General features: G+C 42.6%; 2 protein-coding genes across 3 annotated transcripts in view; both read right to left on the reverse strand.

The window, feature by feature from the left end:
* Positions 1-25,785, reverse strand: part of DIXDC1 (DIX domain containing 1) — a 309,778-nt gene that overhangs the window by 197,274 nt on the left and 86,719 nt on the right. The window lies entirely within an intron of this gene.
* Positions 1-25,785, reverse strand: part of SIK2 (salt inducible kinase 2) — a 74,186-nt gene that overhangs the window by 25,194 nt on the left and 23,207 nt on the right. For both annotated transcript variants that reach the window (XM_063139311.1, XM_063139312.1), the window contains exons 4-6: positions 9,280-9,441; positions 3,688-3,812; positions 296-419 (exon numbers count right to left, since the gene is read on the reverse strand). In XM_063139311.1, the coding sequence (XP_062995381.1) occupies positions 296-419; positions 3,688-3,812; positions 9,280-9,441 (411 nt within the window). The remainder of the gene's footprint in view (positions 1-295; positions 420-3,687; positions 3,813-9,279; positions 9,442-25,785) is intronic.

The following is a 25,785-nucleotide window of genomic DNA, read 5'->3' on the forward strand; positions in this document are numbered from 1 at the left end:
GGAGGGGAGATTGTGCCACAGGGAAGGTGCCACTGCAGACAAGGCCCGTCTCCCCGTCACCAACGTGAATTTGCAGCCATCCAAATTGACCTTTAGCAACTTTGCTTTCTGTGTGGTCAGAAATCATGTTCTTCCCGTCCAAATTCCTCTCTTTTTTTGCCAGAGGGATAAAATGGAATTCCTTTCAGGACTTTTATTTTATATACACGCACACACCATCCCTGCAGCATATGATAATCAACAACGGAAATCACAGCGAAAGGATCTCTAAAGCTCTGGTACACGTAGATATTACCTTCAGACATGAAATAGGGGATCCGGAATCTTCCTTCCAGCACACGTTGCCTCAGGATGGGGAGCGTTGGTCCATCGAAAGGCAGCGCTCCGCAGACTAAAACATAGAGAACTACACCCATGCTCTGGAAAATGGAAGAGGCATTCTAGGTTTGCCTTGGAAAACATGTAGACCCTGCCCTTCGTCACGCCAAGGTGTGCTAGCCCAGCCACACTAACAATGCATTTCTCAAGGTTTAAACTAACATCTGCATGTTTCAAAATGCAAGTAAAGTTTATTTAAAGCTTACCCAAAACATATGTAACCCAGAACAGCAAGACCATGAAGTAATGCTACCAAAAGCACCTCCAATCCTTAGAAGCCCATGTCTAGGTTTTAATAAAGTGTTGAAGCCTGATTTGGGCCCTATATTTCTTCTTCCAGAATTTTGCAAGAAGCCTATCTAGACTTCATAAAAACAATTCACTCTTGCGTAACTTGGCTGTAGAAGTTGGGTTGCATTTGTTGTAGTATCAAAATAACCTGGCTGGGACAAACTAGACCAGCCTTCCTCAACCTGGGGCGCTCCAGATGTGTTGGACTACAACTCCCAGGCTGGCTGGGGCATTCTGGGAGATGCAGTCCAACACATCTGGAGTGCCCCAGGTTGAGGAAGGCTGAGCTAGACCATTCTCGGCCATCCAAGAGGAGGTTTTTGACACTGGTCAGAAATAAGAGAGGAAAGAATCCATTCGAAGTCACTTCTGCTAGCCTGTAAACAACTCACAACCTAGTGCAGTGGCTTCCCCATCCTCTGTGTGCTTGTGCTCTAACTACCCACTCGTGGGTTCCATTTTATCATCTGGATCTATCTGGCAATGACCTTTTGATACTAGTACTCAACAGCAGGGTTGCCATTGCACGTGGAAGAAGAATTCTTGAGCAGGGCAACGTTCACCACAATGCTATGACAGGGAAATGTACTACTGTGGAACTAGCATCTTCCACGGAATACTTAACAGAACTGATGCCCTATCCTGGATAAGTTGCAGTGCCCCAACTATCCTGTCAAAGGCTATAAGGCATGCTCTATCCAAACTGGAAGACCTTACAAGAATTTCTGCACTCCAGGAACTGCAGCACAGACTAGACCCTGGCTGAGACTGATAAGGGACGTTGGGATCTAGAGGCCAGCTTGACTCAAGAAAATGTAAGCCATCTTTAACAGAGGTGTAAGTATTCTTAATCCACGTCTGAATCTGACTCCAAACTTTGCTTGGATTCTCACTGCTCAGAATACACAAGTCTGATCCTCTCCAGTTCCCAACTTGTAAAAGCTTAGGGGAAGAAATCCCTGTGAAGGTCAGGATAAGAGCCTCAGATCCTGATTCTATGCAAAGCCCGTTAAAGAGTTATTACATAAGAGGGGGGAGGAGACTGGGGGAAGAAGCAAAGTCAAAGTATCAGCAACTTGCCAACTGCTGAGCTCTCATTTGAAAGTGTGCACATTATCAAGCAGCATGAAGTGAACGTTTTAAAATTTGCCCTACAGATTTTAATGCCACCCAGAGACTGTGGTGGTGTAACTAAAAAAAATCCATTGATTTGTTTTTTGTATATGTGTTATATATGTAGATTTGAAATACTTTTTAAAACCACTTTCCTTCTTTTAAATGTTCTTCCCAGCACATTTTTGCATTCTTGGAAGAATGCTCCTTTGGAGGGCTTGGCCCAAACAGATTGGAGTTTTGGGGGTGGGGGCAGATGCAAATCCCACCATTGTGCAGGACACGGAATAACGGGCTCAAGTTAAAGGAAGCCAGATTCTGGCTGGACATCAGGAAAAACTTCCTGACTGTTAGAGCAGTACGACAATGGAACCAGTTACCTAGGGAGGTGGTGGGCTCTCCCACACTAGAGGCATTCAAGAGGCAGCTGGACAACTGTCAGGAATGCTTTAGGGTGGATTCCTGCATTGAGCAGGGGGTTGGACTCGATGGCCTTGTAGGCCCCTTTCCAACTCTGCTATTCTATGATTCTATGATAACAGTGGGAACATTGGCCAGTTTTGCCAAAGATACAGGCTTCCCGTTCCTTTTTTTTAAAAAAAAAGAGCCTTTACATTGCAATGCAAATTCTTTTCTTCTGGTTTTCACAGCAATCTGGGGAAGTCAATAGCTTCCACAAATATTTCCCAAAACTCCAGCTGTTCTGGCACATCCTAACACAGCATTGGGTGCTGCGAATGACTGGGTGTGTATAGGGTGTGTACAGAGTTCATTTGGAAGTTACTGTGCAGCCGATGCAACGAGGTGGCTATTGTTTCCCTAATAAAGAGCAAGGCTCGTTGGAATGTGTTGATTTGTGAAACAATGTGGACCTCTTCACATGGCAGAACGTAAGCACTGATGTTCTGCCTCGTTTCTGAAGAGAACGGAGACGAAGGGCCAATTCCCACACATGGCAATTTTCACTCGTGGGAGTGCATCACAATAATACACCCACAGGGGGAAATGCCACCATCAGGTGGGCTTAAGCCTGCCACAAACAGGCAGAAGGTATAAGGCCTTCAGATGTTAATGTTTTCCCCACTGGAGTGGCTTGCGGGAGGCATGCTCCCATGACTGCAAACTGGTATCAGAAAATGCCAGGCTATGCATCTGTGAGATATTCAGTCTGACAGGTCTGAGCCCCCAAAACCTGCAACCATGACAGACTGCAAAATCATGCTGCGTGTGCATTGCTAATACCAGGAGACACTAAGACCCAATTACAAAAAAGAGAGAGAAATGAATGAATGAAGGGCAGCTTGCTTGGCAATGCCTTAAAAAGTTTAAGGAACCTGGCCCAGCTCATTCTGGTTTCTGGATGCCCTTTGCAAGATTTTCTTGCCACCCTACATGTCCTTTCCCATTAGAGTAGCATAAAGCGAACGTGCGTGTGGATACAGATACACACACACACACACACACACACACACACACACATTTACTTTAACTCAGCCACATCCACTAGCCTGCAGCAGCAGCAATGTTCAAGGCAAACCGCCTGTCCTCTCAACAAAAAGAGAGGGCAGTTAGCAGCCATGTGCAAATGACTCAGACAATCCCTCTGGACTTATAAAGACTTTGGTCTGAACTCTCAAGGAAGGAGGAATTAATGTGCTAAATCACAGCATGGGCACTTGAGCACAGTCATGCATGGATTCAGTAGGGAGCTGGTCAGCTTTCTGCATCGGCTGAATAGATGCAGATTTCAAAGGCACAAGTTCGCAGTTTCAACGCTGTTAGGCCTTTGTGACGTGTCTAAAGAAGCCAGAGCAACTTATCTATGGGCTACGAGAGAAAGGGAACATAACTAAAGGTTAGCAGGTTCTTTAGAAAAAGAAGCTTTACTTAATACGATGAAAATACCCAAATATCCAGCTGTGGACCCTCGTATTGCTGGCCTTCAAAGACCTCTGGAGCTGCGTATGGGGGGCTTCCACACCATGTCGTAAGAGGCTCGCCACTTTTGTAGAAGTTTCCAAACCCAAAATCTGTGAAGGGGAAAAAATGGGTAAGAGATAACTTAGTTCTACTTTGAAGCCCCGTTACGCACTAGCCAACAAAATGAAAAGGGGCCCATAATATTAAGCCCAAGAGCCCTCTGGGCTCTTTGCATCTCCAGTGACGCTGTTTAGGCGTAATCATACACAGGAAAAAATCTCTCCTTTGTCACCTCAAGAGAATTTCTGTAACCGCTAAATAAGAGCTGAGGTCCTGCAAAGCAGTCAAAATCCTGGGGAAGAGAATTCAAGTGCTTGCAGTCTTCTTCCCCCATAACGTGTTAACCAGACTCCCTTCCGTAAAATAAAATAAAAAAAGTTATATTATATTAACTTCATAGCAAGTGCTGCCAAATGTTACCCTAGACAAATGAGAAAGAGAAATCTCCCTTTTTCTTCTTGTTACAAACCCGCCTTAGGAGTTGCATTCAACAATCAAAGAACGGGTTGCTGGTCTGCCTTCTAGGCCTTCAGTTTGTTTCATAAGGGTCTGCATTAAAGATTGCTTGCACAGTTATTGCGCCTGAGTACAATCATGTATTGTGATTTATCTGTGGGGGGTGCGGTGTACACCCCTGGCTTTTCTATTGTATCAGTCACAGATGTCCAATTCAGGTTGTGTTAGACAAGAGGTTAAAGCAAGAAATGACATGTAATTCTATAACAACAGGCACACGTTTTGTTTGATCCTGTGAAAAAGCATTGTTCCTGGAAGTCAGGGCGGGAATCAGATTTTAACTCTGACCCTGAGAAAAACTGCTGTGATCTCAGAGTATGAAGCTGCCATTCAGCGTCATACTCTGCTCTGTGTGGGTCTCTGCCGTGCATTCTAAACTCTCAACAGGAAGCTGCAACTGAATAACTGCTACACTCGTTGGCAGCCTCCAGCCCAGCTACACATATGATCCGCTCCCAAGGAGTGACTGAAGTCGCCCTGACGTAGAGAGCCTTAAAAACAGCGAAAATGCAACATGCATTGCAAAAACAGCTTAAAGGGGCAAAATGAACAGCTCAAGGGCAAAGAGGAGGTGAACAATTAAGTCGCTAGAGGAAGAGGACACAATGGAGAGAACACAAGGAGTCTCTGTGTGCCCTTTCACATTTTAATGTCACCTGCATAGCTAGCATGATGGTGGAAACAAAGGAGCACGAGGGCGTTGATTTGCACCAGCACGGTATTCCTGACTTAAAAAGCCTGCAGGAGACAAGCAAGTGTTATGTTTCCAATTCTCTCGGCACTTCATTCCGTCAAATACTGGTGCCAAAAGTATAACGTACATAGATTGCGTAGCATTCCTAATGTAAGATCTGTACAGCACGGCTTCATGCACACTTACTATTAGCATAGCACGGTGCTCAGCCTATCACTTAATGGCCTCTCTAGAGGAGCTGCCCTGACTACTTTTCTACAGAGCGCCGAGGTGGCACAAGCTAGATTTCCCGCTGTGTCTTTGCAGAAAGGAACACGTCCCAGAACATCAAGCCAAATGCCTTCCTGCATGCAATCATTTCCTTGTGAGGTTTGTGGAACCTTGTGAGAGCCTCTTAGAGATTTTGGGAACAGACGTTATCAGCAGATAGCAAAATGCTGCCATCAGGAGACACTGTACTGAACCAGTATCCTCAAGTCTTCACTTTCCCCCTGCGATGGGCATCATGACTTTTGCTGGAGAAAGGTTCCAAAGTTACCCCACACATCCTGTGCTACTAGACGGAGCTGGAAGTGGGATTTAAAGATGTCTGCACCTCCACATAGCTTTTTGGGCTATCCTAAAACCATGCAAACAGATGGAGTCTCTCTCTATGCAATCCAGTGTATGGAGGCCTAGTGCAAACATTCATTTGTCCTAAAAAATCATCCAGAAAGCCTGTCCTCTCTTATAGTTGGTCAAATGGGCTAGGCAACCCCAGTGCCCTCCAGATGTTTTAGACTACAACTCCCATCAACCCCAGCCAGCAGAGCCAAAGATCGAGGATTGGGGACAGTGTAGTCCAAAATATCTGCAGGACCTACTCTTGCCCCAGAAAGAAAAACAAAAAGATGGCCACGTATGGTTAAACAAATAAATGTGGGACCCCATGTTGCAGGTTGTACTTAAGGGGTCAACTTTGGGTCTGAGAAGGTTCAAAGCGACAGTGATGGATGGAGAGGGAGAACTTGAACAAGGACTGCCGGCTTTTCACTTTCTCCCCACCCCTGAAAACAGAGAGTATGGAAGCTCAAATAGGACTCCCGTGTTATGGAGGCCCCCAACAAACCTAGTCTCTGGTTTCCTCTCCCAGATCCCAAGACCTGCTTTTTGCTTCTGAGACTAAGTACTAAACATACCAGATTGGCCTGAACATTAAATTTGCTCTGTAGACGAAGGCTGCCATGTCCTTCACATGCTCCATTGTTGTTATTGTGTGTGTGTGTTTTTTTAAAAAAGGTTTCAAGTTCCCAAATTAGAAAACACCTTTGTCCAAAAAGAGCAAATGAATTAAAGAAAATGGATCTGTTTGTTAGCAGAAGTCAAGTTACTTGACTTCATTGGGGAGACGTCTGGATCTTTTGTTATTTGGTAATGTGAGCAAGGCTGCAATTGCGGAGAGGTGCTGATAAAAGGAAAGGAATAAGGGGGGGGAGAGAAGATAAATAAGCCTGCCCCACTGCAGGAACTGAATACTGATCACTGATCGCCCAGGTCTGACGTCAATGTATGTTATACAGTCCACCAGCAGCAGCAAAGTCTACCGTGCACCCTTTCAAAATAACAGTCTCTTCTGTACCCATTTTCCTTCGAATGACCCAACTGCAATCAGATCTTGGGGATCTCTGCTGCGCACAGCGTCACTCTGATGTTCAAACTGCTCTACTGGGCTTAACCCTCTTGGCCTTTAAAGAGGCTAATGTGGACTTTATGGAGTTAGACTAAGAATACACGAAAGAGCATCTCTGCAGGCTCAAAGGTGCTGCAATGACCACCAGGCCCACACTGCTCTGTCCTTTTGTAAAAGGGCCTCGCTGAAGCAAGAATACTGTATTACTACCTTCACAGGGCATGGAAGATAGATAATGTTCACATAACTCCTTATAATGCTGCAAAATCTAAGCAGAAGAGTATTTTCTCAGAACAGCCAAGTAGACGCTATCCTTTCCCAAGGAATCTGAACTCTGACAAAAAATATTAGCTGTCCTTTCTGCCACACCCACCCCATCCCACCGGAGTACTGACATAGAATTCAGACAACCATTTAATAATAAACCCACCGGAGCACATATATTAGAGGTTGCTCATTCACTCATCCACATTGTCCTCACGAGTGTTAAGAGAATTTCACCAATCTAATGTGAACCGCCCAGAGAGCTCCGGCTATTGGGCGGTATAGAAATGTAATAAATAAAATAAATAAAATAAATGATGACGAATCTGGGGCAGCGGCATGAGACCGATAAAAATCACCACACAAATAATCAGCGTAGGAACTGGCTACATGAACCACTGCAGAAAGATACCATGCGGTAGTTTGTTATCTGCATCCAGACACTGCATTTTTGGTTAATTTCCTGGTCATTATTATTATTTTATTATTACTACTAGCAGTAACAGTAGAAGGAGTAATTTGTTTTTGTTTATAAATAACCTTTTAGACCCCGTCAAAGCAACGTACCATTTTAAACATTGCAGTAACACAATACAACCACCACAGAATAAAAACAGAAACAAACATTCTTTAAAACAGGCCAAAACTAATCCACCAAAAGTCTACCGAAACAGTAGGTTTTACTGCCTCTCTAAAGCTCAGTAGGGACGAAGCCAACCTAACTTCCTTTGGGGTGGGGGTGTTCCACCAAACTAGTCTCTCTTGGTAGTTGATAAATAAACTGATGCTGCCTGCCGCAGAAGAGAGTAGGGAAGGTTCTTGTCACAACATAAAATACACAAGTTCATTGATACAAACAAGATATACGTTGGTCTTTCCCTCTGTACTTTTGCTATCCTTCAAACCTTCCTTTTCTTCCCTAAGAGGTGCGTAAAAGGAGATCTGGAAATAGTCTAATTTTAGCTAGCACTGCAAACTATATAGTCTGAGGAACTGAACACTTCCCCATTTCCCAACTTCTGCTTTACAATGTAAATTTCCAGTCATAATGGGATGAATATATATATAAAATGGTGTTCAAAGCAGTTCTTTATATGTCAGTGATCCATTTGCTTCAGAGGTACAAGAACAAAATTCTGACTATTCCACCTTCCCTGCAAAAGAAAATCTCATTCCAGTATTAAGTAGCCATATTACGGTAGAAACGAATTTTACCTTCTTCCAAAGCTTTCAGTGTTAAGATTAGTGCTTCAAAGCTTTATCATCCACTGAACGTCACTAAATTGTTTCTCAATATAGCACTTGTATCCCATTTCTTGCCCAATGTATATTGCCTAGGATCTACTGCAGCCTTCCTCAACCTGGGGCGCTCCAGATGTGTTGGACTGCATCTCCCAGAATGCCCCAGCCAGCTGGCTGGGGCATTCTGGGAGATGCAGTCCAACACATCTGGAGCGCCCCAGGTTGAGGAAGGCTGATCTACTGGCATGCAGGTTCTAAGTCCATGGTTTCCCAAGTGTCAAGAAACCCTTTAAAGATAGGAGCAATTTCTAAATGAAGGAGAAAGCCTTCCGTGAGACCTATCAAGTCAGCCCCAGGTATGTGTGTTCGCTCACCATATGTGGTGAGTTAGTGTTTGACAGCAGCACTGTGCTAACTTTAGTGCAAACTTTTCTTTTGCTGCAGCTGTTTTCCTGCCGTTGTCTATCCCTACGTAAGTAAATGCTAAGAAGTCTTAAAAAGCCATTATTCCCTCCTCCTTGGAGCTAAACACCATCTGGAAACATTGCCAGACATCTTTTATTCCAAGAACTCCACAGTTCTATAGAACTCTCAGCAGCTTAAAAATGTTCTGCCTTAGAGTGTCCCTCGTTTTTGAAATTCTGGTCTGGCAATCCAAGGATCCTTCGCATTATACTGAGGCAAAAAGAAAATTATCCTATGCAAGGAACATCTGCTGTGTCTAAATTTGTAATTAAAATTAAATCAAGCGTGCTAAAATAACTCAGAAAGTTTCCATTTTGAGCTTCTTCTTCTTCTTTTTAGTCCTGAAGAATTATTTGATTAATTTGATTGTAACCTGCACATCTGGAAGTGCTAGCAAGTTGTCATGACACTATGAAAATTAATAAAACCCTACAAAATTACTGCCTTTTTCCCCGAGGGAAAAAAAAATACAAGTAGGGGCTATTTTTAGCAAGACCATAGTGCCTATTACACCCATAACACAAAAAGCGTGATCAGGCAAGCTTCTCCATCTTTCTTCTTCCTCTACTGTTGCCACAGGAAGTTGGCAAATGTCACCTGGAGGAGAGAGAGATTTACACCTCAAACCCGAACGACGACAAAAAAAAGAACAACATTTTTGGGGTACCTGCTATTTTAATATTCATGTTATTATCAAGCAGGAGATTTTCAGCTTTGAGATCACGGTGCACAATCTTCCGGCTGTGACAGTATTCGACGGCAGAGAGAATTTGCCAGAATTTGCGCCTGGCCTCAGACTCACTCAAACGGCCGTGGTTAGCAAGGTAATCTGTGGAAAGAAAGATGAATTTCGAAGGGTTAATCACATGGAAAGTCTCAAGACGCCTTTTTCAAGCACTTAGCACAGGTAGACAGTGGAAAGAGTATGCTGACCTCTTTCCCAAATTATCTGGCAAACCATACTGTGGTAGAATCATAGAATGATAGAATAGTAGAGTTGGAAGGGGCCTATAAGGCCATCAAGTCCAACCCTCTGCTCAATGCAGGAATCCACCCTAAAACATCCCTGACAGATGGTTGTCCAGCTGCCACTTGAATGCCTCTAGTGTGGGAGAGCCCACAACCACCCTAGGTCATGGGTTCCATTGTCGTACTGCTCTAACAGTCAGGAAGTTTTTCCTGATGTTTTGTCGTACTGCTCTAACAGCCAGGAAGTTTTTCCTGATGTCCAGCCGGAATCTGGCTTCCTGTAACTTGAGCCCGTTATTCCGTGACTTGCGCTCTGGTATAAGGCAGCTTCTGAAGAACCCCCTGGGTTCTCCAGAACAGTTTTGAAAATCACTTAACCTAGCCCACTGCAGACGTGTGGATGATGGGGGAGAGAAAGAAGCCATTAGTACAGAGCTGCCGCCGTATTACAGTGGTAGTTGCTCACTGTTTGAGGTAGCATGTTTGTTCTAAGGTTTAGTCACTAGGAGGAAGTCCTTCCACATTCTTGTTTGTGGCTTCTGGCTTTGACATGCCCCCAAAACAAAAGACAACTCCTCATCTACGAGAGACTGACTGAACATTTCACCCTTCCTTCACAGTACATTCTGTACTGGCTGTTTACTAGAGCAACCAGGAGTCCTGTCTTTGCATGGGGCCTACCTGGGATTTCTTAGGCACAGCACGAAGAGAGAGAAGAGGTAGTCTGACAAGCATTTTCCTTTCCTTACCAAAATAAAAATAAAAAGGGGAGGGTGCAAAGGAAGGGAGCAATCTGGTATATTTTCTATCCAGTTTCAGTATGCTGAAATAAAGGGCCTCTGTTATAGTCCAAGCAGGCTGAAAAAAATGTTAGGTGCCAATATGAAGCTTTGGGTAACCTTCCCTGATTTTCAGAACTATGGAGTGAAGGAATAATGAGACAGTAATATACAAATGGGTGTCTGACAGCACACTGATGGGGCTCAGTAACTTGCACAAAATCCAGTAGAATCTGATGCCATAAACATTAGGATGCAGCTTAGCTGAAGAGAAATATTATTCACATAGGAAACAAGACCCGGAGAAAGACTTTGCGTGTGGAGTTTTGAACACAAGCTTCCACGGCGCTTGACAGCATTCTTTGTACTTCAACTAACACTGTGTCTCTCTCTAAAGCCAGGGGAGAAAGATGCAGCTAATTTTAAAACACATTCCTGTTCATCCCTCACTGCAATAAATGGCGGCATTTCTTTATAACAAAGAGGAAATAACTTGAAGTCAGATGTTTCTCTGTTTGTCCCCTCCTGGAAAGGAACCGAAACATCTGCATGTGCGGCCTCCAGAATGAAGAGCCTTTCTTAAAGCAGGAGTTGGCAACCTAAGGTCTGTGGTCACGTGAAGCCCACAAAGATTTGCTTCCCAGAAGCTGAAACACAGAAAACAGTTGCAAGTGAAGAAGGGGACTGGTTTGTATCGCATAGCAGTTTGTATTGTTTTGTGGTTTAGAAGGCTATGATGAGAAATCCTACTGATGAATTGTAGATTCAGATTCTTGTATAACCAATATTTCTGCTCAAGCGACAAGGATATAGCAGCTACAGATTAAAGGATATATATATATAAAGAATCTCTTGCTTGGGAATAGCACATTTCATTGGCGAAGAGGAGAAATAGCCTATGAAACTGAATGAATCAACAGCAATAAACACTCAGGCCTCTAAACAATAAATAGGCCATATCTTATGGGAGTAACGCTGTCGGTCTAACTCTGGGTATACACTCCTTAGATGAAACATGAAATATTTCATTATTTCCTCCCCAAATGATATCAACATACTCAGCAGGACTTCTGTGGTAAGAGGAATGAGAAGAAATGCAAGACAGAAATGGGGATTGACCAAGCCAGCCTACTAAGAGATCAGCTATTACATCTACTATCATAGTAAAGTGTTCCTTTAGCCATGCACTGCTAATCAAAAATATATTTTTATTTATTTACTTATTGCTCTCTGAGTGGTTCAAAAAAATACATAGTTGGTTTTGGAGTGGTAGAAGAAAGCTTGCACTTGGGGGTGCTCCCATATGGCTGGTACAGAAAAATTAAGGCCTGGGGAAAAATAGGAAGGGGAGTACTAGAGATTTCTGATCCCCCCCCCCATTTTTGCCCCTAGGGATTCTTATCTCTAGGCTAGCATATTCCTTTACCTGAAGATTCCATGCCCATTCTGAGTCCCCCCTTTTTTTGGGGGGGAAGAAAGGTGGTATATTATCAAGCAAAAGAAGAAGTATTTAAGAAGTGCTTGAATCATTACTACAATTTAGGTGATCTCGGCAGGGACAAAGTAATGCACCTCTTCACAACTTGAATCCTTCCCAGTTCCAAACTGGCCCTTCATCTTCCAAATTAGCGCTTCATTAGCCCTTCAATGCAGCAGTTGAACAAATTTTCCAACTGTCTTATAGACAGGCTATTATCTTTCAATTATTAACTGCTGACTGAATACCTGTCTTGAAAATAACCATTCACAAGCCTTCATGTGTTCAGTTGCCCTGTAACAGAATCAAGGTTGCTTCTCTCTCAGTTCCTTCTTAGAAATGAAACAGCTCCATGCCCTGCCTTCATCTAAGAGAAGAACTCCCAACCCTTGATTATTTGCAAGGGTGGGATAACAGGCATCTGAAAATGAATATCCGGTTCTTAATGACCACAATAACAACTTTCACATGCAATTGCTTTATTTCATCCCGGCATGGCCATGACAGAACTTGTTTTAGGTCTGCCACATATTCTCACACACTACTGCATGATTGGAAAAATTACGAAGCAAAAGAGTCAAGCTCATATTATTCTAGGGTAACTGAATAAAGCTCCAATTTACCATCAAAGCAGATCTAATACTTCACATTTCATTTATAAGGGCATTTTCAACAAAGTATCGCATTGCAATTCCCTTTTCAATCCATGGTTAAGTCGTCTGCCTACCCATGTGGAGAAGCAGATAGAAACTATGCTTTGTAACTTGCATTTTTAATACCAGGCCTGAAATGCTAATTCAATTCGATGATTAAACTTCTGTGAATCAATTAAACAAAAAATAGGTCCGCAATTAATTGGGCACTGCCCTCAAGCAAACTGGTTCCAATTCAAAGTGTCATCTCTTCTTGTTTTCTGGAGCAGAGATAAACTTGCATCTCTCTGGTGGATCCTTGCCTTGGAGGGCCCAACAGGAAGTAACAAAGCTGAGATCAACATGAAGTACTGTTTGCTTGTACAAAGTAAGAGTCAGACTTGAGTGGTGGGAAATGCAAGCAAGGTCTTGCATACTACGTGCCTTGTCTTCCCTGGAGGAGGACAGTGAGGTCAGTACACCCGTTCTTTCTTCTGGGAAGTGGGGCGGGGGGGGGGGGGGGGAGAAGAGGACGAGACCCAACAAAGCATCAAGGTAAGTATTATATCCTTTATCTTTACGTCCTTAATTATTATGTGTGAGAGTTGCATTGTCTGTGGTGAGGAGTGGGTCGCACTGCTCCCACTGAGAACACGATGCTATAGAACAGTGGTTCCCAAACTTTTTCAGGTCACCGCCCCCTTGGTTCCACAAACTCATGCCCGGTGCCCCCTGCCTATACTATAAAAATCATTATTCCGAATAGCAGTTTTCAACGACCCACTAAGGAAGATAATAACAATAAAAATCAAAACAGTAACAACTAATTGAATATTTATTCAAAATCCAATTACATTTTTTTAGTTTATTCAATTAAACATAATTGATGAACTTGATCCAGTGATATCACCTTTTCAAAGTCTTGATAGTCATTTAGAAAGAATATTAGATATCACATTTAGTAACTAGGGTAGAGTATCTCACTATTCTGCAAATTCTTAATGTGATGGATGGGCTTGATGAAGTAATACCAGTTTCCCAATGTCTGGTTTAAAGTCACTTAACATGAGTCTTAAATCACCATGTTTAGTAATCTGGAGTCGATTTCTTTGCTTGGAGAGAAGTAGGCAGACCACACTAAAAGCACATTCCACCAAATATGATGTTGGAAATGCAACCAGGAGCTTCTGAACCACTCTCCATAGTGGAGGATAGTGATCAGAAATTTCCTTCTGTAACCAAAAATCCTGGTATGGAAAAGACCACCTCGAGTGCTCCCCTGCCACCCCCCTGCCTCTTAACGCCCCCCTATGCAATCCCACTGCCCCCAAGGGGGCGGTACTGCCCACTTTGGGAACCACTGCTATAGAAGGAACAGTGCAGAGGAACAACACCTCTGAACTTTAAGGCCTTACCAGTGACTAATCCCACCCCATCGAATTTAGACTTTTAGTCTGAGGGGTCGGGCAACCTCTACTGGTCTGGGGCTAATTCCCACCCCCCTCAACCCAATTGGGTTTGCACCCTTCCCTGCTGCTGCAATTGCCACTGCTAATACTTCTGCTGAACTTTGGCAGTACAGGAATGGCAAAGAAGCAGCACTTTCCCTTCAAAACAAGGAGTGCAATTCCTGGGATGGGGTGGGTGGGTGCATGCAAATCTATGCAAATGCAAATCAATCAACTGTCTTGTCTTTCATATTCAGATAACAGCACTACTAAATGCTCCATTCCAGGTTCCATTTCGCCCCTTACCCTCAAGGAACTTAACTGTTCTTGCTTTTCCAGTCACCAGGAGGTGATGAATGCAGACTTAATAATTATTAGATGGAAGACTGAAGTGCTTTAAGATGATATGGACAAAAAGCTGTAATCCCCATGATGCTGGAGGGGAAATTTAGGAGCAGAGAAAAATATTTTACATCTTGGAATATGCGTAACGAGGTTTAATACGCACAGAGGAGGAACAAACATTTTCCTCTGGCAACATTTCAGAAAAACAAAAAATATGTCAGAAGAACACATCAAATTTACTGTACCAGTTAAACTGTTAGTTTGTGGCACAGAACGTAATGAAGGGAACTTAGCTGGCAAAGAACCACATGGAACCAAGGCTGAGAATCCAGTGCAACCCAGTTGTTATAGAATAGTTGTGCTGGACTTTAACTGTATGCATTCCAGACTAGTGAATTAGGGTGCACAATACAGAGAAGTATTTGGCTCTCAATGTCATTGTCACTTGCAAAAGATGAATCAATACTAAGCCTGTTGTGGTCACGCAAACCTGTTCAGCTCAAATCCTCATAGTATTTTGCTGGTGGATATTTAGATTTCTTATAAGTGTATATTTAGTAATAAGAATGACAATGACTACACTGGATTAGAATCTCACTTGCTTCTTAGAGAAATTTGACGGGGATTTTCCAAAATGTTAGCCTTCCTTTTTACAAAGTGTTTCTGTAATCCATGCAGGTAGCAAACGCTCAGAACCCTCATCCTTCTGGGAGCTCTGCAGGCAGGATTTAAAGAAAATGGATGACTTAACAGGGTAGTTAAGTCATCCCAGCCTTTTTAGAGCTTTTTACAGTCAAATATGCATGCCATTTTTGCATCATTCTTGCAACCACAACAAAAACGTTCCAAATGTTGAGTATGCAAACATGCGTATTTCTTTGATTAAAATACGAAGTTAGAGCAGTACATTCACACAATCAGGTGTAACATTAGAACTCCCAGAAATGGGGTACTAATTAGGGATAACGTGTACCTCGAAGTTATATAGAAAATGTTAGGCTTTAGCGTCAAATTATATTTGAACAGTATACAAAAGCCCTGGATTCCTAGTTAGAATCCTACTGTTATAAGCACTGTATGAATGACTAAGACAATATCTCCCTCTTGATTTATATTAGAATGCAGTCTTATGACAAGAAACAATCCCAGATGGAGATGTGTGCGTGTATGCATGCAGGGAGACATGATTTTGGTAATAACTACATAAGATGATTTTATAAACATCTTTAAAATTAGGTCAGTGCTAAGAGGTTTCAATGAGAAGTCTCAGCTGGTATCGGAGTCCATTCAAAAACAACCTCAATACTAAGGGGTCACGGGGATGAAATGATGGAAAGTATCAGTTAGAACATAGCACATTAAAAACAACAACAGCGAAGTGCTGTTCATCAGTTTGCTATTAATGTGATGGATTTGGGGGGGGGGAATCTACATTTTTATATGCTTTATGCTCTTTACAGCATAGCCATCAGTACAATGCAATCCATGTGGACAGTGCTTTGCATGGTAACAAAAAAGCAGCTCTCAGGCAATTAACTTTTTTTAAAAATAATAATCTAAAGTTCAACACAGGAGAGTCAATAGAGATTGGGGGAAAGTAATGGCGGCGAGTATAAACAGGGGAAGAATATGTTCTGCTGAGTTACAGATATTTTGGCTTAGTTCAATAGGGGATGAGAACTAAGGGATTGTGCCAAAAGCTTTCCACGAACGGAGGGGTTTTTTTTGGCAAGAGGGATTTCAAGGAATAGAGAGGCAGCATCATAAAGGTGTTATGAGAGGCAGTTCCAGGCAGAAGAGCCAGCAAGGGCAGAATCCCTTAGGGTGCAATCCTATGCATCTTCAGACAGAAAAAGGTTCTATAACTCCCAGCTTGCCCTAGCCAGTAGTTATGTATCTACTATGTTTTTATCTGCTTCTGGTTTTTATGTTTTGGGCCTTTGGTAAATCACCTTGGCTGCTCTAGAAAGGCAGTACAGGCATACTAAAAATAAATGAAATAAAAATAAATAGCATTAAGAAAGAGACAAAACAGATGCCATCCCATGCACACTAAATTCATTTCTGGGGGTTTGTCATGTTAGGTTTTTTTTTGCAGAAAAATTCTTCGGGCACCTTTAAGTTTTACGTTTTTGTGGACTACATTGGATGCATGAAGATCTTGAGTTACAGTGTGTGTGTGTGTGTGTGTGTGTGTGTGTGTGATAGACACACACATGGTTGTATGGATTGTAAAAGTATGGTCAGAAGGCAAAGAAGTGGACTGTAAGCCACGGTAGGTTATGCCATATGTTAGTTTTTAAGGTGCCACAAGACTTGTTGCTTCCATTGAATTAAGTTTCAGTTGTTTACCAATAAACATGCATATAATCATACTATTTATGCAGCTTCATGTGAAAACTTACAAGAAAAACACGCACCATTATCCAAGTGTGTTTAAGAAAACAATGACTTCAGTCCCTGTTACATCGATGCTTTTTGGTAGCATCCTCCTCAGCCGTGCAGAAAGGGGCTTCTGTGTGTAGTACGGACAGAGGCCATCCTCATACACAGAGACCCGGCTTGTACATCACGGTGGCAAATCGTGGGTTATAACAAACTATATTGTTAACAGCTGAGTCTTTAGCCCCTACGCAACCCATTGGCCTGGGTTCTCATGTCACGCTGACAATCTCCACCCAAACCAATTGGAGGTTTTTATAGAGAACGAAAGTGAATCACACACAGTGCATGTCCCGGCAAATAATTCCTATAAGTATCAATAGAAAAGCCACTGAAAATAAATGTACTTTTGGGGGAGGGGACATTGAAATCAGGCGTCTGTTTTATGGACACTAATTGGTTTCAATGAATCTTTCCCATTTTCTAAGATGTTCTTGTTTTTTTCAAGTCTAAAGCTTACGCATCTTTCACCAACTTAAAGTCTGCTAATTAATAATCTTAATCTTTTTTCTCTTAATAATTAGGACCTATACAACAAAATTACATTCCAAACCAAGTGTTCTAACCAGGAAGTGCAATTTGAAAGTAAAATGAAGGCCGACATGTTCTGCGATTAATAATTTGTTAACATGGTCTTTCATTAGATAGATATACTTCAAGCTTTGCAGCAACATTTTGGCTACTACATCAAAAAGCTCCATTAATTCTCTTTTTGCTCACTACTATAAGGCATGACAAGGTTTTCTACATTACTATCCTTCTCTGTCTTTCAGGTGCTGAAAGAAGATTTATTCTTTCATTCAAACAACTTTTAAAGTTGTCATCTTTTTCACAACTAGGGTTCATTTACAAAATTGAAAGAAACATGACACAGGTCAAACTACGTGGTGGCTTTTGCCAGAAATAATGAAGAGGTAACACACGTACATCCGTGCGCACACACCAATCTATTTATGCCAAATAAGAATTGCTTGCTCCGAAGTCTTGATGTATTTTGAAACAGGAGGGCACATTCTTATGCTGCAAAACCAAGGGTTATGTAGCAGTTTCTCGTGCTCCTGGTTCAGCACTTCAGCAACCCAGAAGCACAGGAAACATGGCACAAAGAAACAGGTATCTCTTAAGACCAAGTCTTTGTGCAGCAGCATGCAATAATACCCCACAACTGTGTCTCTAACCCAGGCAGAAATATACTCACACATATACATACAGATGTTTGTGTGCGTGCGCATAATAGAAGGTGGGGGAGAGATCTCACATTCAGGTTTTTGTACAATAGGTTATAGATACCTTTAACTGTTTGAAAAGACTAATGTAGAACAGTCCAAATGTTGACTTCCAAACAATTCTTTTAAAAATCTGTGTTCTACTAACTGACTTGACCTTACTCTAGTAATTCTTATTTCTAGATCTTTCAAATGACTACTAGAATATTTAGTGTGGGCAAAGCATTTTCATGTATACCAGTAAGCAAGAATTCCTTTCAGTCAGGAAAAAAACATACTCAGGAAGATTTGGGAGATACATTAGCTATGACTTACACAAAAAGGAAACTTACACAGATCTGGTATGTCCATGAGTTATACTAACACAGAGAGTTGTTGTTCCCTTTGGATTACTACTACAGATTGTCAGGACCAAAATTTTATTGAACAGATGTTTATTTATTTATTTAAAATATTTATATCCCGCCCTATATCACTAAGATCTCAGGGTGGCATACAGATAAAAACATACAGTATAAGACAATAAATATACACAGTTAAAAACAAATTAAACCATGATCCAAGTTAAAACAATATATAATTTAAAAGCAATAGATACAGTTAAAACAGTTAAAACAATGTGCCAGTGAGTTTAACCATCAAAGGCTTTGTTAAAGAGCCATGTTTTTACTTGGCGTCAAAATGAACTCAATGTTGGTGCCAATCGGGCCTCCAAGGGGAGGGCATTCCACAGAGAAAGCCCTCTCCCTTGTCCCATCATAACGTATATGTTGCATTGGTGGGATGCGGAGAAGGGCTTTATAGAGTCAAAGCTCTCCATAAAGGATGCAAGTTGTGGCCCCATCGCTAATAGTGGAATCTATACAACAACCTCCTCGCATGATGGTACAGGATGAAATGAGAAATGTAATAGTGGCTTCAGATTTGCATTAATGAAATCTGGTATGCATTGCATACACAGTGAAGTGCACTTGGCATTTAAGGTGTGGTTTTTAAGATGATGCTAATTATTTTGAATTGCCTTTTAAAGCACTGGGAGAAATGTAATCTGCACACTTTTGGAATGGACATTCCTTTTTCTTTTAAAATATACTTGGCATTTAGACCAGTGCGTTTTAGGCTGAAAAATACACTTTCATAAACAGTACTGTATAAAGACACTGCTCTGACACTGGCAAGCTACTAGTACTGACATAGGAATTATAATTTTCCTCCACAAAACCTCAGCTGAATTCACATGAATAGGTCAAAGCATTTGCTTTTTAATGTAAACAAAGGGAGATGATGTAATGATGGATGCAAGCCCGGCTTCTGTTTGTAATAATCTCATCGTAAGATCTGATTAATGGTTTTACTTACGGATTTCAGTCAAACTGGTTATGTAATTGCAATGGGCCAAACAGGGCTGTCCTAGAAAATTTAATTTCTCAATAGTGACAGGTTTGGGAAGACTCAAACTAAGAAGGCCAATTTTGACTGAATTAATTCATTGACATTCTGTCTGAAATATCTCCCTGCACTCTGCATTTTTCCCTCTTGTGATCCCCCCCTTTTTATTCCCCAAAACTTTAGATCAAGGATGCAAATACCAAGAAATTACATATGAGGTTAACTCCTCCACGAATTAGATATTCAAGTACTGCACCCATAGCTCTATATGGTTCGGGTCCAGGTTATTTGAAAGCCCGTATTCTCCCTTATGAGCCTGCCTGTGCTTTGAGATCTTCTGGAGAAGCCCTTCTTTCAGTCCCACCATCTTCACAGGCGCGCTTGGTGGGAACATGGGAGAGGGCCTTCTCGGTGGCTGATCCAGTGCTCTGGAACTCTCTTCCCGGGGAAGCTAGGCTGGCTCCCTCCTTGATGGGCTTTCGGAAGCAGGCTAAAACTTTTTTGTTCAAGCAGGCCTTTGGAGAATAATCCAGCCCTCCATCTATGTTAATATCTTATAATTTTGTTGTGTATTTTTTTAATTGTTTATGGTTTTGTTTCCCCCCTCCCCATGTATATTTTAAACTTTGTAAGGCCGCCTTGAGGCCCAGCATTGGGCAAAAGGCGGGATACAAATAAATATAATAATAATAATAATATAATAATAATTTTTCACCATAGTGTATTAATTCTACTTCAACTTGATGATCATCACTTCCACAAATTCCTCTTCCTGATCCCCACCGAGCGCTGCCAATGTTTACTTCCTGGGTTATATCCCAGGCAACAAAAACCCTGCAATGGGGGGGGGAGACTTGGGCTTGCTGTAGAAGCTTGTGTTAAGTACACAGAGCACCACAAGAGCCATTTCTACACTGGGTCTGATTCTCACCAAACATGTCCATCCTGCCACGTGTGGCTTCTTACCCCTGAAGGGTATTTAAATGGGTAGAATCTAGTAGAAACATCATCAGCATACGCTGGAGAACCTTTGCACAACTTCAGCTAGTGTCACAGCTGCACACTCTCCTGGTCATTCTACCTGTCCTTTGGTCATGCCGATTTCGGACTACTGAAACATGGTCTATGTGAGGCTGTTCTTCAAGTGTTTGGAAGTTTCAACTGGTGCAAAATGAGAGTGCCAGCTTAGTATCTAGACCCATTTTTATGCAGCATCACTTTGGAACCATTCCCACTAGATACCAATACATTCCCATGTACAATTCAAGGTGCTGGTCATTATCTATAAAGCTTTAAATGGTTTGGGAGCAGAATACTTGAAAAGCCCACCTTCTCTAACAGGAACTGGACCACTCAGTTCCTGCATTTGTCACTGGAGGCCTTGCTCCTCATCCTGTTATCCGAGGTCTGATTGGCTGTGTGCAGAACAGTGCCTTCTCTGTAGTGCAGGGATGCAGAACTAGTTTAAGGCGGAAGGCTGAACTGCCCCTCCCCAACGACATCAATGAGTACAGCTGCAGCCACATCCATAATCACCCCACCTATTCTCCTTTCTCTGTGCTGGGAGAGGCACAGTCTCCAGCAAGGAGAAGAGACTCAACCGGCATTGGGGGAAGTGGCTCCTGTCAGCACCAGCTGCCTCCTTCATGTGTCTTTCACTGTCTCCACTGGGGACGTCAAGAAGTGCACAAAGGACATTTGGGCTGGTGCAAGTCCCCCACGGCTCACATTCATGCTGTTATCTCCAATCTAAGCTTGGTAATAATAACAGTAAGGATTCCTCCTGGCCAGGCTCTGCTCTCTGGAACAACCCAATGAGGCTCCGTGGCCCAGAGGTTCTATACACCAGCTGTAGTAGTACCCAGGTTGTAAAAACTCCTCCCCAATAAGCATCCACAATATTTCCATCTAGATCAGCTGTTAAGATCAGTGTGTTCCATTGTGCCTTCAGTTCGTTTCCCCCCTCTATAGTAGCATATTTCTGCTCTATCCTGTTAAGTTTTGTTTCTGTTCTTATTTTATATTATTGTACTTTAAGTGTGGGCAGAACACAGTTTGGGATCTACTGGTGATTTGCAGTGGGATCAACAAGGATTTCAGGCTTGTAGTGGTTAACAGCAGCAAAACTAAAACCCTTTTCTCTTTCCTAATTTGTTTATTTATTTGATTTGTATCCTGCCTTTCTACCCCCAAAAATAGCACCTACGGTGGAATTCTTTATTATTTATTTCATTAGTTATTTATCAGGCTGCAAACCTCAATTTTGTGAATGGCCACCATTAATAAGCAAAATAAGCATGTATCACTGTCTGTAGCTTCTGCATTCAATTTCCCTCTGACTTTGCTGTTTACTCATCTCTACCCAAGGGACCCTGCAGGTCAGAAGAACACTTTGTGCATCTGACGAAGTGGACTCCAGTCCACAAAAACACATCCCATAATAAATGTGTTACATTTTAAGATGCCACAGGACTCTTTGTTATTATTTTTTCTGCAGCATAATATCACAGCTATCCCTCGGGAAGGAGTAGGTTTATGTAAGAAAGAATTCGCTTGTAAGCTCAAGTTCTGATACTGAAGACCAATTCCTGGGCTGACCACATCCTCAGAGAGACCCCTGTACCACAATTGTATGTTTGCCCTCGTAAGCCACTATTTTGCACTATTGGTAGACCTTGGCGTTCCAATGAAAAATAAAGTAGATCCCACAAGCCTAAAGTCTTCCCACTTCTGTTGTAGATTGTTTTGAATGTATGTTGTGAGCTACCTTGAGGGCCTTTGGATTGAAAGGCAAAACAAAATATTTCAAATACTGGGGAGTTTCAAAGGCTAAGATAAAGCCCCAGGGTGGAATTCAGCCGTGTTCCAATGCTAGTGACACTGCGCTAGCATAAACCAATGCTTGTGCAATATAACTAACACTTCTTAGGGTAATGGGGAAAAGCAAATCACTGCTTTTTCCTATTACCCTAGCACGTGCTAGTCACATTGTGCAAGCAATGCTTTACCCTAATCTAATGTCGCTAGCATTGGGACACAGTTGGATTCTACTACCAGCTTTAGGTATGGTCCCTATCTAAAATTATAATCAGCATACATTTATTTAGCACCTACCATGCACTAAATGGCACAGTCCTCACTCCGTAGATTTACATTGGCCCCATTCAGAAGTCACCTTCAACCAGGGCTTCAACCATGGTGGTTAAGCCAGAACACCAGGCTGTGTTCAGGTGACACCTTAAACCATGACTTTAACCATGGTGAATAAGGCTTTTTGCCTTTTTTTATTTTATTTTTTATTTAAGGATTTTTATGCCGCCCTTCAGCCAAAAAAGGCTCTCATGGCGGCTTACAAAAGTATTTCTTGACAGTCCCTGCCCACAGGCTTACAATCTAAAAGACATGACACAAAAGGAAAGGGGATTGGGAGGGAGGAGGAGGAGGGGGAAAAGGAAAGCAAACTCAGGCACTACAATCTTAGTTGGAAAGTTCAGCAGTTACAGGTGACAGCAGGAGGGAGGGGGCCCTCAGCTGGAGCTGGACCCAGGCACGGTGGAGAGGTGCCTGGCTGCTGCTTCCTCCCTCATTGGAGGCCTCTGCAGTGTCAGTTGGTAGCAGGAGGGAGGGGGCTCTCAGCTGGAGCTGGACCCAGGCATGACGGAGAGGTGCCTGGCTGCTGCTTCCTCCCTCATTGGAGGCCTCTCCAGAGACAGTTGGTAGCAGGAGGAAGGGGGCTCTCAGCTGGAGCTGGACCCAGGCACGGTGGAGAGGTGCCTGGCTGCTGCTTCCTCCCTCACTGGTTGCCTCTGCAGAAACAGTTGACAGCAGGAGGGAGGGAGCTCTCAGCTGGAGCTGGACCCAGGCACGTTGGAGAGGTGCCTGGCTGCTGCTTCCTCCCTCTCTGATGGCCTCTGCAGAGACAGTTGGCAACAGGAGGGAGGGGGCTCTCAGCTGGAGCTGGACCCAGGCACGTTGGAGAGGTGCCTGGCTGCTGCTTCCTCCCTCTCTGGTGGCCTCTGCAGAGACAGTTGGCAACAGGAGGGAGGGGGCTCTCAGCTGGAGCTGGACCCAGGCACGGTGGAGAGGTGCCTGGCTGCTGCTTCCTCCCTCACTGGTGGCCTCTCCGGAGACCATGCCTTATTCACCATCGTTAAAGCCATGGTTTAAGGTGTCTTCTGAACACAGCCCGTCTTTCTGGCTTAACCACTGTGGTTAAAGCCGTGGTTTAAGGTGTCTTCTGAATGGGGCCACTAAATTACAGACATGAACAAAGATGAAACTATAGGCCAGGCTATGTAATGGGCATAGCAAAAATGGAAATGAAAGGTTATGTGGCAACTGAAAACAAGACTGGCCGTTTTGCTTATGAAATCAAATTTCAAGATGCTACCAGGACTTCTCAGCTTTGATATCTATCCTAGATTAAGTTTCCAACTACGATGGAGCTGTTGAGTGTTAACTTGTATTACAAGTACAACTGAACAGGATTCTAGATAGAAGCCAACTAGTAGGTTCCAATGACAGGCAGCTACTGTTCACAACAGGCATTTTGACACACCAGCTGGACCTTGCTCTAAGGAGATTTGGAAGGGCTGACTGCAAGATAATAATTTAAGCTCCAGCTTTTCTCCAGGGATGACGGCTCGCTTATTAGGGATATTGTAAAACCAAGTCAAAGTACTAGTTTGCCAATACATACAGGCAGGGAAAACTCCAGTGATGAACCAACCCCTTCTCCGCCCTCTGATAAAATGGCAAGTGAGCTCAGCGATACCCTTGACCATCTTTTAGTGTAGTAAGCAATTTCAGTACAAAGAAAACATATTCTATTTAATATGTACATTTCATTTATTTATTAACTTCGTATCTCCACACACCCCTTAATGCATTTCTAAAAAATTCTATAGGTTATCCAAACAGGAAGAGATAGACAAAACGTATTATATAAAACTACAAGACATCCTTTCTCAGGGGGACTAGAATAAAGCTTTTGATGGAGTTTTAAACCACTTTTTAGAATTGATTATCCTCCCAAGGCGGTTGACAATAAAAACACAATAAAATCACAAAGAAAAACAACCACAGCACATAAGTTGATACCTTAGGTAAAACAATCTGATAAAAAAGCAGCAAATAAAAACACTGAAATAGTGGTTGCAGATAAAACAGTTACAGCACCACAAATCATCCAAAAGTTGACCTGATTTGCACCCTCCCTCCTTGACTCCTTTTCCTTGTGTGTCATGTCTTTATTAGATTGTAAGCCTGAGGGCAGGGACTGTCTTTTTTGCAAGTGTAAGCCGCTCCGAGAGCCTTTTTTGGCTGAGGAGCGGGGTATAAGTATGATAAATAAATAAATAATAAAAATAAATGATCTGCCTATTAACCTGCCCAGGCGTAGACTTTCGTGTCATTCGAACCCAGGCAAACAACCCTCAAATAATCCATGGCATATTGTTGGCTTGTTTAATCCTAAGTAATCATGCGAACCTGCCTGGTGTCTGGAACAAAAAATGTCTTTAGAGCCCACTTACAAGGGAGCCAAACCTATTTCCCTGAGGACATGGGGCCATGACAGAAGAATACCCCAGTACTCGCTAGTCTAACATCGTTTGATGATGGGCCAGAAGGAAGGGCCTCAGCTGCCAATTTTAAGGTTCATGGAAGTGCGTATGAGTGCAGGCGGTCCTTCAGATAACCTTTAATACACCGGGCTCAGAAATTAATAGTCAGCAAACTTAACTGGCACAGAATACGTGTAACGGGATTCAGAATGCCTAGCTCCCACAGGCATTCTTGCTGCTGCATTTTGCACCAGCTGAACTTTCTGAACCATCTTTAAGGGCAGCTCCACAAAGACTGTATTACAGCAATCTAGTTTGGGTGTAATCAATGCATGCACCACTGAGGTGATCTCTTTCCTCTTCCACACCAAGTCCAGGAGTACTTCCAAACTGGGTACTAGGTCCTTTAAGGAGAAGCAAATCTGTACAGGACAGGTTGTTAACAACTAATCTAGGTCAACATTACTCAACGTTACACTTCAATTGCAGCAACTGGGCCTTCCTTTCTTTGCCAGGTAGCTGGTGTATTGCAACTAGACGTCTGTTTTTAGAAATCTAACGGCTGTCATTTTACACTTGCATTATGGACGCTTGCATTGACCTTCTCCTTAAGTTGTTTTATTTGGGGTAATTCAGTAGAAACTGGAAACCTCCTCAGACTTAAAACAGAACAATAGCTGGAACAAACAGGCCTTTCACTTGGAAGTGAAACAGCTTCCTGTCCTGTTTTCATCAGCATGTTCCTTATTTGGAGGAGTAAAACATGTGGAAGGATTTGGAACCGGCTGATATTTCAAAGCACATGATCCAACATAAATCAAGTCCAATGGACAAACTAGCAGTTGGGGCTTTCTTTCGTCAAGGATTTCTAAAGCCTTTTTCATGCCAGTATGCATAAGCCA

This window comes from Elgaria multicarinata, chromosome 12, assembly GCF_023053635.1.
Source record: "Elgaria multicarinata webbii isolate HBS135686 ecotype San Diego chromosome 12, rElgMul1.1.pri, whole genome shotgun sequence".
NCBI lineage: Eukaryota > Metazoa > Chordata > Lepidosauria > Squamata > Anguidae > Elgaria > Elgaria multicarinata.